This window comes from Boleophthalmus pectinirostris, unplaced genomic scaffold, assembly GCF_026225935.1.
Source record: "Boleophthalmus pectinirostris isolate CB_2022bp ecotype Guang Dong unplaced genomic scaffold, ASM2622593v1 HiC_scaffold_18, whole genome shotgun sequence".
In the NCBI taxonomy this organism is placed as follows: domain Eukaryota; kingdom Metazoa; phylum Chordata; class Actinopteri; order Gobiiformes; family Gobiidae; genus Boleophthalmus; species Boleophthalmus pectinirostris.
The window spans coordinates 13,148,470-13,163,808 of NW_026571133.1; the positions used below are offsets into that span (position 1 = coordinate 13,148,470).

The 15,339-nt window shown below is 36.9% G+C and overlaps 1 protein-coding gene across 1 annotated transcript in view; it reads left to right on the plus strand.

Moving 5' to 3' along the window:
- The first annotated feature begins 683 nt into the window (after window positions 1-683).
- Window positions 684-15,339, plus strand: part of ccdc146 (coiled-coil domain containing 146) — a 61,906-nt gene continuing 47,250 nt past the window's right edge. Inside the window, exons 1-13 of the mRNA XM_055153943.1 lie at window positions 684-696; window positions 1,951-1,963; window positions 2,806-3,021; window positions 7,037-7,094; window positions 9,866-9,948; window positions 10,077-10,170; window positions 10,333-10,406; window positions 11,768-11,995; window positions 12,083-12,172; window positions 12,790-12,886; window positions 13,900-13,992; window positions 14,144-14,311; window positions 15,116-15,204. Of these exons, the coding sequence (XP_055009918.1) occupies window positions 684-696; window positions 1,951-1,963; window positions 2,806-3,021; window positions 7,037-7,094; window positions 9,866-9,948; window positions 10,077-10,170; window positions 10,333-10,406; window positions 11,768-11,995; window positions 12,083-12,172; window positions 12,790-12,886; window positions 13,900-13,992; window positions 14,144-14,311; window positions 15,116-15,204 (1,316 nt within the window). The remainder of the gene's footprint in view (window positions 697-1,950; window positions 1,964-2,805; window positions 3,022-7,036; window positions 7,095-9,865; window positions 9,949-10,076; window positions 10,171-10,332; window positions 10,407-11,767; window positions 11,996-12,082; window positions 12,173-12,789; window positions 12,887-13,899; window positions 13,993-14,143; window positions 14,312-15,115; window positions 15,205-15,339) is intronic.

Below are 15,339 nucleotides of genomic sequence, written 5' to 3' on the forward strand. Positions count from 1 at the left end.
AGGGACAGTCTGGAATTTTGGACATAGGACCTCATTTGCTAGTTAGCCAGTGTGCTGGAGACGTGTGAAGACACTTTTTAAATTATTCGATACAGTCCTTGTATTTGCAGAGGTCGCTTGTGCTAGGCTAGTGCATGTCAATGGCCATAGTTAGCCTCCCGCTAAAAACAGTCTTACCCACTCCACAAAGCACCCGAAGCAACTCTGTTATTACACCAGACTGTCGATGTGAATGAAGGGACTATTTTCACAACAGCCAATAAGCTAGGTACTACGTGATATCCATCCACCACTGCCAAGCTTTCTGTCATTAAGTACAACTCGCTGCTGCTGCTCAGACATAAATTCTTCATATGCAAGGTTGGTTTTACTTCTGAAATTATTATATCAACACAGACATTCACATCGACAGTCTGGTGTAACTATGGTGGATAACTATGGCCATTGACATGCACTAGCCTAGAACCAGCTACCTCTGCAAATACAAGGACTGGATGGAATATTTTAAAAGGTGTCTCCACACATCTCCAACACTCTGGCTAACTAGGAAATGACATACTATGTCCAAAATTCCAGACTGTCCCTTTAATAATGCCTGGAATGTTCCACAGTACAGCATTTAACAAATCTACCTTGCATTCATTCAGTTACCAACATTTCCATTACTAAAAACACATTTGAACATGGATTCTTACTGTGAGTTTACCTGTGACATTGGCTGGAGGAATCAACTGTTAGAAACATTTAATGCCATACTGTGAAACATTCCAGACAAAGCAATAGTATATCCATGGAGACAAACAGGCCCTCTTCCTGAAAAGTTACATAGTCAGTTATTCTTAATCAACTATTTATATAGTTATTATGAAATGGTACCTCTAAAGTTATTTTACTGCTGTTTCTCATTGGTTCATTCATTCACTTTTTGACTTGTTTTTGTACTGTTTATATTGTAGATACATGCACTGTTTTTCAATGATAAGGTGTTCCGATAGGGTGATATGAGGTAGGGATTATTCAGCATAACTTTGGATGGTTTTAGAGGACATCTGGGACATCTGGGAGTTGAGTTGTGCTGCATGCCAGCACACTTTACCATTTGTTACAATTTAAGTCCAAAAGTACATTAGAGTAAAACAAAGCTATTATTTGTCACAAACTTTAGACTCTTAATAATCTCAAATTCTTTTTAGGGTCTCTGGTGATTTAGTTTTCAACTCCTGGAACTTAATTTTGCCTCTCAACAATATCACACTAAAATGCTTACTGGTCAGAATCACACCTATAGCTGTACCTGCTTATTGAATAGTTGTACTTCCTGAAAAATGAAAAAGCCGATTCTAAGGCCGTGGGTTTTCTGTATTTCTGTTTCCACAATGACAGCTGTGTATCTGAAGAATATATTGAAACAGTAGTAGAGCTGGTACAATACAAAATACCAATCACTCAACATAAATCTGATACCACAGTAATGAGAAAAAACATGTGGCCTTGTACTAGTTTTGGTGTAGATCAAAACAATTCAGGTCTAGCTCACAATTATGCATATGGTTCCCCAAACACTGTATGGTAGCAGTATTTATTGTATTTATTTATCTATTTTTTATTATTTTCCCCTCCATTTTTACTATTGCTTGATATCTGCATATTTTTTGACAACCCTAAACCGTAGTAAGAGAGGAGATCTGCTGAAAATGTATTTGAATGCACATACTGTACGTCTAAGAAAGCTTGAAGGACAGCTGATGAATGGTGGAAATGTGGATAATAAATTGCATTTGTCAGTACTATACTGATAACGCTTTACAAATGTTGGCTCATAAAAACACTTCTAGATCTTCTGTCTAACATGGGGCCATTTATTCCTCACAATTCTCATTCATTCTGAAATATTCTGGGGTAAAAGTGGTTCTCCTGTGTAATGATAATGTTTTTCTTTGTGCTTTTCAGCTTTTGTCATCAGGTAAAATCAACAAGAATGAAGGGTCCAAAATAACAAACACTTTCAAGCAGCTTCAAGAAGCTCTTAAAAGGTAATACTTTCTCTTATCACTGCTGCTGCCATACAAATACAGCCTGGCAGCCTGTCCTATTCACTTTTGTATTGAAAAAGATCTGGACCCACTCCCATACAAACGCATTTGCATGAAATTAATCACACAAAACAATTATAGCACATCTAAAATGGGACAGGCTTTGTGTACTGCTGTATTCATTTTCTGTTCAGTGTATTTTCTTTGAATGTGCATGTCAATGGCATCTTAACCAATACAATGAAAATATGGCTTAGCTTTATTCAGATGTTGTACAAGCCCTGTGTCAATGAAACCTGGTAAAGATCTATTATAAAAGAATTTGGGAAAAATGGGAAATTATCTAATAATTGCAATTTTTCAGACAAGCATTGAGATAGCGATTACATTTGCTATTTATATTTTATGAATTGGATTCTGTTCAGTGTTCACACTTAACTGCGCCCAGAAGAATCTACAAAAAGACTGAAATATGACCTGTCAAACTAGTGCTGAATCATATTTCAGAGCATGTTTGTACAGATAAACTAAAGGGTTAGCAGATTTTATATAAAATAAGACTATTATCTTACTAACTTACTAACTACTAATTTATTTCTGTTTTATTTTATTTTTACTTGTACCTATACGTTTATATAATTGTGCCTTATTTGATACCAGTCTAATATATTTAGATTTTTGTTTGTGGAGGAAATCTCCATTTACATTTGTCATGCCCAGATCTCACTATAGTAGTTTGACCTTATCTTGACCTACATGTGCTGGGTTATAGTGCACAGGAAGCCGAGGCTGCGCTCCTTGGACAGGCCAAGTGTTCTCGTGCTGAGCTGGAGAGACTGCAGGTCAGTGTAGAGGGCACTGAGGAGCCCGGCATCGCTGAGGAGTCCAACAGTGAGGTCATCAAGCTGAAACAAGAGATTCTTCAAGTGTACAGTGACGTCAAAGCAGCGGAGGACAGAGATTACCGCACACAATGTGATCTGCAGTGGTGAGAAATATACTTTGTGTTCAGTTCCTCAGTTTTGTTCATTAACTGATAGCGTTATCGCCATCACTCCCCTATTTCCAGACAGATATTGGTTTGGGGGAATTAATATTTGACTTTAAAAAAAAAAAAAAAACAAGGAAAAATACTAATAGGTTCCATAATATTATGTATAACTTAGATGCTTCAGGCAGGCTGCTTGTGAGTTTGATTTAATTTTGTGTCTTAATGAAAAACATACATGCCTCATCAAAAACATATATTTGTATTGTTGTGTTTTGTTTCATTCACACATGTTTAACACACAAACTCTGCATGTTTAGGTTGAGTTCTTCTCTCAAACAGAAAACACTCTGTTCCACCTTGTGATGTCATGTGGTAATACAGGTGCTCCACTGTGTTTTACAACTCCATACAGCTTCACTAGAATCATTTGGATAATTTCAGGAGTTGGTAAGAGAAGGGAGCTGGTAACTTGAAAAGTACCTCTACATGACATCACAAGGTGGAACAGAACATTTTTCAGCTTTAGCGATGTACACAGATAATAAAGGAGTACTCAAACATGCGAATGAAATATAATCAAACTCCAGGTTTGTTTTTGAGGAGGTAGCATGATTTTGAGGAGGTAGTACATGACTTAAAGCTCTCAAGAGTCAATTATGTTCAATATAGGATCTTGAAGCACTAATCACTGTGAACAATTAGGATGCAAGGAATGTGTTGACAAAGTGAGGCGTAACTTTGGATTACTAACAGTTTTTGTTTTTCACATTTAAGTAACAATCAGGTACAGTATGTTTAATACCATTCTAATGTATATTTCTGCTTATCCCTACACTTCTTATATACTGTACATCAGAAAGAAGGACAAGGTAAGGTAAAGCTAAGCACGTAAAGATAAGAAATTGTGCTGTGTATTATAGTGATGTAAGCAGGGACACACACATACAGGAGAGACGTGCCAGTAAATAGCCACATCGGGGACCTAACGCTGAGCAGTGAGCTGAGCGAGGCAGCATCTCTGCACAGATACTATCGACGGCGGAGGGCGTTTGGGAGACGGGTGAAGGTGAAGGAGCACAAGACACAAACACAGTCTTTTCCACTGTGGCTTGAGAGGCAGTATTTCGTTCGGACTACGTTGTTTTTATAGCAGAAATTCAATAAAAATACTGAACTGATGAAATCTCATGTATGAGGAATGAAACATCTTAAAGCTAGGAAGCTAAGCAAACTTTTCTACTCTGTATCACATCTAAAATACTCTACTTCTACTACAACTATACAAGAGTTAAGTAATTTTAGGGGGTAATAAGTCACAGGTTTCACAACATATTCACTACGTTTTCAAAACAGAAAAAACACCAATATTCAATGAGAGAGACCATTGCTCCTCTCCATGGCATTAAACAGGCACCCAAAGGAGGCACGTCAGGAGGAGCAGTGACTCTACAACAAACTCCATTTTTAGTCTACATATAAATTAATATGAGTCATGTTATTTTTTTTATTCAAACCAAATAATTATGTATACATAATCAGCTTGATGCTGCTCAGATTTTAACAGAGATTTACAATTTTGCTTAATAATGATTGTGGTACAACACAGTGCTTTCCCATCTGTCTAAAAATGGCCTGATAACTGTTATGGGGAAGCAGAGACATGTAATCTGTTGATGGTTGTGGAAAGTTCTGAAAATAAAAGAAAAAACTACACCAGCAGACAGAGTGTCCAAAACTGAAACACGCCCTGCAGAACGGAAAGTACTGTTTCCCTCCTCACGGTACACTAAGGTTACGGGAAGGTCAGAGCAGGGCTGTTAAGAAACACAATAACACATAGTAACATTACCTTACAAAATCTAATTCAAAATACTTGATCACTGACTCATACTCAGTTAACATGTAAAACTGTTTTTTTTACCAATTGGTAATTTCTAATAAATGGTCAGACAAAATTTTCTCTATGTAAATAAAGTTAAAGCAGACCTATTACACAAAATTGTATTTTTAATGCTTTTAACCATGTTATAGTTATTTTTTTCTCACCATTTACTCATCTGAAGTTATATTTGGAGTGATGTGTGCATGTTTGAATTTATTTTCAACATGCCGTATTGCCGATCAATCTCAGTTTTCCCCGCAACTGGTATACGCCTACTGTTCTCTTCTCACTTCATTCTCCAATTTTATTTTCTTAATTATTAATTTTGGTGCAAATGAAAAAGAACCTGCTGCATGCTAGCATGATCTAGACTTAGAGCTATCCATTGGAGGGGCAGACTCTTTGTTGCGGCAATGTCAGCAAACTTTTATTAAGTAGTTTTACATGAATATTGCAATTTTAATAGTACATATTATAACATAATGATCTAAGGATGTCATAGATTATAGCAGACTCAAGCACAATCAGATATGAAGTTTATGAGGGGCTTAAAGCTAGATGTAACAATCACAGTAGTATATGTGTTCAAGTTACAGTCTTTGATCCTGGTATTTAGATTTTTACAATTTTCAGTTCTGTATGGTACATTGTGCCTAGCGATTTGAGTACCACTTAACCAACACTTGGATTATCTAATGAGCTTTTGAGCGTATCTGATTATGTTAAACTCTCATAACTGCGACCAGGCTTGTGAAAACATCAAATCAAATAGGAGGAGGAAGTGAATAGGCTGACAATTTGACAGTCTGGAGGGATGGATGTTGCACAAAGCATCAGAAGAGAGACGGAAAGCTTTGTAAACATCTTTATTGTTCCTATTAGACCCCATTTACTCAATACTACAATACTTCAATGGTCTTTAAAGCACTCTTTGCTCGCCTGCATTGCATCTTGCTCTGAACTGCCTCTGCAATATGGAGCTACTCAGCAGATAAAGCCACAACTGTACACCAGTGATATGATCTGTAGGACACTGCCATTTTGCACCGCACACACAGCATTGAAAGCAGAAGTAATTGAAATATTACATTGAAATCACTTACATAGCAATCTCCCAAGATGCGGTATGGACAGTTTTTGACAGTGAACGCGCATATTAGACCTGACAATTCTCTAGTCTTTAAACTGTAACTGTTTTAATGCTTCTATATTCTCCATGCACTTATTTTGCCTTTCTTTTCTTGTTAGTGAATGAATCGAGGTTTGCACATGACAAGCAGATGCTACCCTGCAAATATGCTGTTTGAAATCTGCGCCTCCCTTATCTGCGGCCAAATAGATACAAGGGAATTCAGCACTTTTTGCCACACACAGCTTTTAGCATTCATGCAGTTTTGCCTGTATATGACTTAATATCCAATATATCAACTTGTCAGGAAGATTAATATCATTTACTGTATGGAATAGTATGCAGCTAGTGAGGTCTGATAACATTTTTCACTGAGACGAAGCAAAATAAAAATTGTTTCATGCATGTCTTAATAGGCTGCTCAAAAATGTTTGCTACAGGGATTTTAAATATTCATTGAATGATTGATACATATGTTACTTGGGCATTCATAGTAGCAGTATTACGAATATATTTACCACTGTATGTTTTCAAGCTTTTCTTTGTTGAATTATACACTTATTTAAAGGTACACAATGTTACTTCTTTCTTACAAGTCAGATCTCTGGAGAGGCAGCAAGTTAGAATACATATTTTTCAAGCTATTTTTGAGCAATGAACCCACCAGTGAAATAAATACTATCATGCATTACAGGCAATAACATCTCCATAGAGACAAGAAAGGTTACATGGTACACCTTTAAATTCTAAAAACATTATGGTAAAGATATTTGTTAGTGGGATTTATTAGCACTTTTGTCTTAGTTTTTGGGAAAAGTCACAAGTTTTTTATCTTTTAATACTGAATAGAAAGTTTAATGATACATATGTTCTGGGAAACTTTATAAGATATTGCTTCCTATATATTCTTTTCTCACGAACACATTTCTAATCTTTTTGCACCCTACCTACCCAACATGTTTTGTCTTCCTGTCCCTAACCTCAGCTCACCTTCTGTGCAGGCTCCTGGAGGAGAGGCGGAGTTTGCAGCGAGAGATCCAGCTCCAGACCAAACCTGGTGTAAGTTCATCACCGCTGCTCCATCCAGGTCTGGTTTCAGAGGCACGGATTAAAACTGCAGCCTCTGCCTTCAAAGAGGATAAATATGAGCTCCATTTTAAGCCTTCAGGTCTAATCCACCGAGACTTGCCGTTTGCAGTTTGATGGCTCTAAAATGTAACATGGAAAAACTCCCATTTCCCAAGTGAATCTTATCAGCTATTATATTTCATCATAGTTTTTATGTTATGTTTTTTTGTTAAATAACTCTAATTCTAGTTGTAATGTAAAATCAGTACTGACTAAATATAATTTATTTATAGGAATGGAGGAATGTTCACAAGTTACCATGGAGACAGTCCACACATTAGCAAACACTGCCAAATAAGTTTTTAAGTTGCCTGAAAACTCAAGAAAAAAATACAAAATGGATTTAAACAGCACACTTTCACTAGCCTATGATCAATAGAAGTGTCCATGGTCCTGTTTAGGAGTTTGATTTTCGACATAAAAGGAGAGAGAGACTAACTGAAAAACCTTTGGCAAAGGCTAGCTACTTTTGGACTGTAAATGTTATATGACAGACTTGTTTAACTGCACAAATGAGCTCACTTGTTGTAGTTCCAACTAAGTCAGTTCTTTCTGGTCAGACTACATTAAAATAAAGCTCAGATTGAAGTGTAACAAGCCTCAGACAGAGCAGTGCTTACAGTAAGCATCACACCCCCAGGGAATATTGATGACCTTAGCTGCAAAGTATTAATTAAACTGCTCATATTTTCATCCACTAAAATAGAATGCAAATGTACAATTTCTGTGCAGTGTATTTCTATAAAAACATATGTTGGTTGGTCAAGTGGCTATAGCTGGTGTCTGGACTAAAGAGGCATAGACAGACAAAACAAACATGCACTCAAACTGAAGTGCTACAACGGATTTTACCAATTTACTTAGTACTCTGGTTTCTTTGTACACTGGGTGAAGCTAAAATATCAGGCAGAAATGAATAATGATCCCAAATCAGCAGGGAAGGACTGAGTGATACAAGATCAAAGCTACTAATCAAAAAACGTGCTTTTACATACTTCACTATTTCCCAAATTACTTCCTAAATTATTCATGTCATTGTAATTAAAAATCGGAACATTTGAACCCGCTCAGCGAAATGGAAGTCTAATTGTACACCATAGGCAAGCCTCTCTCTTCTACACTATGGCTAAAGCATAAATGTATAGCCATCGTAATAAATTTGATGAATGTTGCTTTGAAAAGACATTTTAATGTTGTAAATAAATCTGCAGGGCATTTTTAAAATTGAGTAAGTTTTATAATCACCCTGTCAGGAGTTTGCCACAACACGGTAAAGCTTGAGCAGTCAACAGTTACATGAGCAAAAAGCAATAAGCAAGTAATTACTAGTTGAACATTTCTAGGCATAAAAGCCTGTTCTTGGCCATAAATCAGGACCAAATGACAGTCCTCAGGAGCTATGCATTTAGCACTGACCAAATGAACAGAATTTGAATTGTGTTATAATTACAGCTCTGGGTCACAAGTTCAGCTGTTTAAAATGCACCCTGTTACTCACCGTTTTGGAAACATTTTGTCCCTGTTCTTTAATTAGAGCAACAACACATGTTCTCGCAACTGTCACTCTTGTGGCATTTTAACTCACACAAATCAATTATATAAAGAATACATACATCTATTATTAAGACAACAACATGTAGCAGTCTGTTATTTATTCTTTAGGAAGATTGTAAAGCTTAATTATCCATGTGCACATTAATAAATAGTAGCAACAAAGTCAAATCCCTGAGCGCAAACAGAGTAAGTCTGAGATTATGTTTGTGGCACTACTTTACTTATCTTCTTTATGTTATCTTGTACCAGATGTAGGTCTCCACCATTGTTTAAATGCAGATCCATATAACATAACTGTCAATCAAATCAACCACTCTTCCCCAGGTCCTTTGTATGTATTTGTAAACACATTTCTTGTTAGATTAATAGAAAAAAGGCAGCTGTGGCTACGATAGATTCAATGTCACTTTTTTGGTAAATTTTGTTTTGCAGTGAGTCATCCCATTCATTCATTCACTCTGTGTCTGAAAAGAGACAACAGTGTATTGTGCAGGCCAAAGTAACTAAAACCCTCAATAAAACAATAGGAGTGAAGAATGAAGAAGTACTTTGAACTTTGAAGGGATGGATATAAGATGAATGCATATTTTTATTTTATTCTATCATAAGCCTATGCTATAATATAACATAATGGCATCGTTGAATCGCTCACATTTACTTGTACTGTACATTTCAAGTACATTTAAAAGTGACTTGAGAAACTTGCTTGACTCTTATGTAACTAAATGATGCCCTTATTTCTTTACTTTTCATATTAAAATACATTCACCACCTGCTATGTTTACATAAGCTTAAAGCAACCCTAACATAAAACAGTTTACTTTTTGCAGAAGTCAGTGATAAGAATTCTTTACCAACTGTTTACAAAGAAACAAAAGCTCTAGCTGGTGGGAGGAAACCAAATCCAATTGTTCTTTCGATTTTATACCTGCGAGAGAAATGAAAAGATCAAAACAACAACAACACCAACCAAGCAATCCACAACAATATGGGCCTATGCCATCTTACAATGATGAGTTAAGAAACATTTATATTATCAGTAGACTCACAAAAGAGTCTGAAATAGTGAAAGAAACTCACAACCCACGCAAGTAATGCTAAACAATGTCTTACTATGCTAATATTTCATCTCGTCTGTCCTATTGCAGGAGATAGAAGAGCGTAGCAAAGCCCTTCAGGATAAAACTGACAATCTGAGAAAAGAGCTCGCTGAAAGACAACTTGAAATCAGGTATTGTGTTGTCCTTGGATGTGCGCAATGTTAGGCAGTTTTTTTATATGGGCTTTTACTCCGGCAGAAACATTTTGTACTGTCAATCATGCTCCCGGTGAATGCGTCTCCTTTGCCTCCCCCCACAGAAGTCTGATGGAGGATGTGTCTAACCATGAAATGCAGATAGCGAAAGAACAGAAAGAGCTGGAGGACACAAAGGAGATCTTAGAGCTCATAGAGGTGGGAATGTGTGTGTGCGTGTGTGCGTGTACAGTATGTGTGTATTGTCTGTGTCTGTGTGTGTGTGTGTGGAGAGGACGTGGCTCAAAGCACATCATCAATAAAGTAACAAATCATCTGGTTTCACACATTTATGTCAGTCATGTTTGTGTGTCTCGCCAGGCTGAGAAAGCACAACTCATCAACGTACCTGACCAGATTTTTAAGGAGATGGAAAGAAAACATGCCAAAAAGGAGTGAGTATATTCAGATTTTAAGACATATTATACTTTTTCTCAGGTGTTGAGTATGAATCTGTAAGATACACAGATTATTATTTTACATTTTGTTCTTTGGAAATCGTGGCTTAATGATAGAAACAGATCTATTGATTTCCTGTTCAAAACTGCTGAACTGAAAAGCCCTCTTCATAGTGACATTTCATCGCAACAAGCAGTAGACTTATAATTACTTCTTTTTATTGTTGGAAGATAGTTTAGAGACATTTTGTATGACCCAGGGTTGAATTTCTAAATTACTTAAATAATCAGAAGTAAGAATAATAAATTGGGGATGGATAGGGATTACGTGGATACAGACATTTTCTGAGCACTCAAGCCTCGAATGTCAGGACAAAGATATGACTCGATCAAAACACTACTTTAAGCTTACGGGGATGGAACATTGTTATACCATGGTTAAAAGCTCCTAAATGTAGATTTTTACATAATAAGTTTCATTTTTAAAAAAGGAAGAGAAACCTGGAGATTGAAGAAGTTAGTTAAGCAAGAAGGTATCAACTACTTTTCAAAGTTAAAGTGCCCTTTGATTTGCAAATGTGTTCTCGTACAGCTGCAAAATCTAGCTGTGATCTCTTCCTTCACGTGGGGTTGTGAATTTAAGAGGATATGATCTCATTTAAAATAGAAAAGTTTTCATAATACATCAAGCAATGGCAACTACCTTCTTTAATTTGTCTCAGGGTAAACCTTGGTTAAACCTCAGCAAGCAGCTACAAAAATGAGCGAGAAACCTGGGGGTAGACTAATTATAATTTTCCATTTTTGTTAAAACACATTTTCACTTGTTGCTTGGTTTCGCATCTTCTAGTTATGTTTCTGGTCTACTTCTTCTTGTTATTTACAGCAGACTTTCTGGTGCTATGCAAATCAAACTTTTGCAGCAAAAAAGGAAGTTTATTTGAGATGCTTCTGTTCGCACGAAATGACTGCAAAAATCTTTCCAACACAAATGATGACCACAGACCTAAGCTACAGAGTATCCGCCATTATTCATGTATTCAAATAACCCTTCTCACCATGGGAATATCTTGCTTTTGGCTTTAGTGCAGTCTCTTTAATGTTTACTTCAGATTAATATTTGACATAGAAGCAATGTTGCGGAAATCTTCTGTAGCCACAAGAGCTAGGAGGACTGCTAATTTGGAATTCACAAAGCAGAGAGGGTACTGCTGGCTGTGTGTAAAAGATAGATGGTTGTGGTGTTATGCCGGTGCAGTGCAAGGTTACAGTTATGAGCCTCTCCCGGTCATATAATTACACTCTTACTGTATATGTCTTATTTTTTACCCATAATCCCTGTACGTGTTCCACCCCAGAGCCGCACTGCAGAAGATGGAGTCCCTAAATGCAGAAATATCCATAATGGGGCAGCAAGTGAAAGAGGTGGACGAGCACAACTCCTCTCTTTTGATGGAGAAGAAGAAGGTAATGAAAGAATTGGAGATTGTTCGGGGCCAAGTAGAAGCCAGTCAAAGGAAGTACAGACAGAAGCTGAAAGAGCAAGAGCTCCTGAAGGAGGAGCAGATGGAGCTCACTGGGAAAAGGTAGACATGGCCTTTTAAAAAAAAAATGTTTATGCCAATCTGAGTCCTCCATTGAAGTTATTCAGAATATGTTTTTGTCATTTGCAGAGGTATCTTGGAAATGAAGTTCCAGAACATCATGGCTGACAGAAAACAACTGTACAAATGCCAAGCTGCTCAGCAAAAAGAAATACATAGGTACCATTTGAAGGGGCCTACTATAAATTATAATCCATTTGACAATGTAATTGTATTATAAAATAGTAAATAATAAATAATAAAAATAATGTATGTAGCATACATTACCGAAAAACGTACTACTGTCACAACTCAACATGGGATGTCATTAGCTGTCAATACCTACTGTGTATATGCTCTATATATAAGACACAATCACTCAAGAATCTAGCAAACTCATTAGCTCATTATTTTTCTGATTTCACATAAAGTAAAACATTTGAATTCTAAGTATGTATGCTTCAGAGTACACACAGATGGTTAATATTTATAAAATAAAAAATAAAACATTCTAGTAAATCTTGCTAACATGCAAATACAGATCTCTGCATGCAAGGAGTTATTAGCTTCTGTGAATGAGGAAGGATGTCCACTTTGGGTTTGCAGAAATCTATCAAATAAATAGTCACACTTGCTAAAAGATATGTTCCGAAGCTTGCATAATTTGACAGGAACTCAGAAATCCATATGTAATTAGCCCTGACCAATAATTCCTAGAAGCAGTGGAGCTGAAAAGTGTAATCCGGGCCTTATCATGATATTATAAATATTTAAGAAGGCTTCGTGCTTGTTCCCAGGCAGATGCAATACCTCAAGAGAACGGAGCATGGACTGGCCATAGCTACTGAGCAGCTCAAGCACACGCAATCAATCTACAATGAGCTAAAGGCACAGGTAGGAGGAGAGAGCTGGACGTGTTTAAGCCTGGCACTGCTGACTAAAATCTGTACTGACGCAATGTGTAAAAGTTTAACATTCTTTTCAGGCTAGTTCCACTATTTAGATTACTTAGAATTCTGTTAGTGTTCAGTACAGTGGAATGTGCTTCACGTTTTGATGTGTTCCTACATTTTTTATTGTTGTACACGTGTTTCATTGGAAAGTAGTGACACTAAACTTCCTTTTTCCTTTTCGGGAAGCGCGTCAGCATATCTCACAAATTTACAATACAAATGAAAACCATAATGACACTCAAGGGAATTGGCCTATTTCATAATTTAAAGGCATCAGACAATTTGATTAATTATTGCACAATAAAACATTTGTAATAAAAGCTGTTATTCATAGTGATGTACAAAGATTTGATTGATGTACATTTTGCCAACATTTATCTTTCCCATAGTTTGATAGATGACTGCGATGTTGTTTGATTCACACTGTTTCGTTCAAACTTAAGTCAGTATGGGAGCCTAAGATTCTGAATAATACAAGTGTGTATATTTCGCACTTGAAATCTGCCTTGCTTTAATTACAAGCTGTAATGATCATTATTGCTCACATCTAGTTCCAATTATAGGAGCGACGTGACTTCTCGCGGCACAGTTCACAGCACCGGACTGGCAGGCCCGTGGAGAGGGGCGATCCCAGTGCCTACAGCCATACATTTTTAATTAGTTTCACTGAACAGGCTCAGCGTCACCCAATGTTCAATCCCTAGAGGAAAACCCTGATATATAGTATTAATTATTTCCCCATCAATGTTTAATATAGGACTGAATATGCTCTGATTCTATACAAGGCTGGCTCATCTTTGCCTCAGTTTTACGTGTTCTTTTTTTTCATTTATCGGTGAAATCTGACGCACCACAATTGACAAAAGTGGAAAGCACTGACAGCGTTTTATGAAAAAGAATTATTTAAATTACACTATAGGATTTTTACTTTGTTGCGTTTGATTTTCGTTCCAGTTGGACGCGGTGCCAAAGAGAGAGGCTTGTATTCAACAGCGGATGGATCTTCAGACAGAAGTGGATGCTCTGAAAGTCAGCTTTGAAAAACAGGTGCAACTCTGAACTTTAAAAGAGCTCCACTACAGAGGCAATAGATTCAAGCGTTCCTCATTGTATTGTTTGTGTTGAAATAGCTAAAGCAAATACATTCAAGCTTTTTTATAGATTGTCAGCCCTGAGGTGTAATGGGACTTCTCCACAGCAATTAACCAGTGCGGAGGAGAGCCACAAGAGGCAGCAGTATGCGGTGGTAGAAGACTTGGTGCAGGAATCAAACAGCCTGAGAGAGGAACTGCACAACCTAAGATGTCTGACCCAGATTAAAGCCGAGGAGAGGGGCCAGAAGCACAGAGAGATGCTCCGAGCCGAGGTGCACCAGATAACAATACACACTTAGCCATACTTTGTTGTGAGCTTTGGATGGATTGTGACATATTACACACTATAAATACTTGGAAACACCGACGAAGGTTGTAAGACCTAACTCTCCCCAGTGTCAAAGTATGGATTTGATTGTGGATGTATTTTTAGCAGCCTTCTTCACTGTGTGCTTCAATTTCAAAAGGTTCAAAAAATTATGTGGGAAGGTATTTTTTAATCTGTTATAAATGGACACAGATAAATTACCTTGAAAATTTAGAACAATAACTATGAAGCAAAATTCAGCCAACCCTAACTGTTTTTCATAGCATTTTTTAACAAAATACTTGTACTAATACTTGTACTTGCACTTGACTTGTCTGGCACACAGAAAAGTTCCATACTGCGTCTTTAAAGGCAGTTATTTTAATTGGAAGGTAAAGTGTAAATAGAAATTATACAGCAAATTATATAGACTATAAACTGTATTGATCCACAAGGGAAATTATTTGGACACAGTAGCTCACCCACTGCAATATATTATAATAACAAAGAGCAAAACTATTAATGGTAAAAATAAATTCAAATAAGTAGCAAACATAACTAATAATAATTATATATCTATTTTCTGAAGAGAAGTCATTTCCTGAAACTAGAATATTAGTAACTTGCACACGCCATGTTTGTTATTGTAAGCACTTGGCAATGTCCCTATGAATTCAAATGGTGCTTCTAGTTATTACCTGCAGTCATGATGTTTATTTATTGCACAACCTCTGACAATAACTAATGCAACTCTATCCACACTCCACAGCACATGAAACACCACATGGACCAGGAACTGAAAGAGAAAGAGCTTATCATCATGGACCACAACAAGCTCAACACTATGCTACAGCGCAGGTGCCTTTTTATTTCTGCATTTCCTGCATTTGCACACAATCCACTGCTCAGACCATTTTCACGTTTGCTAATCGTCAATCCTCTTGTTGTTTCCTTGGTCCCTGTCACATCTGTGCGTGTAGCAGCTGGGAAAAC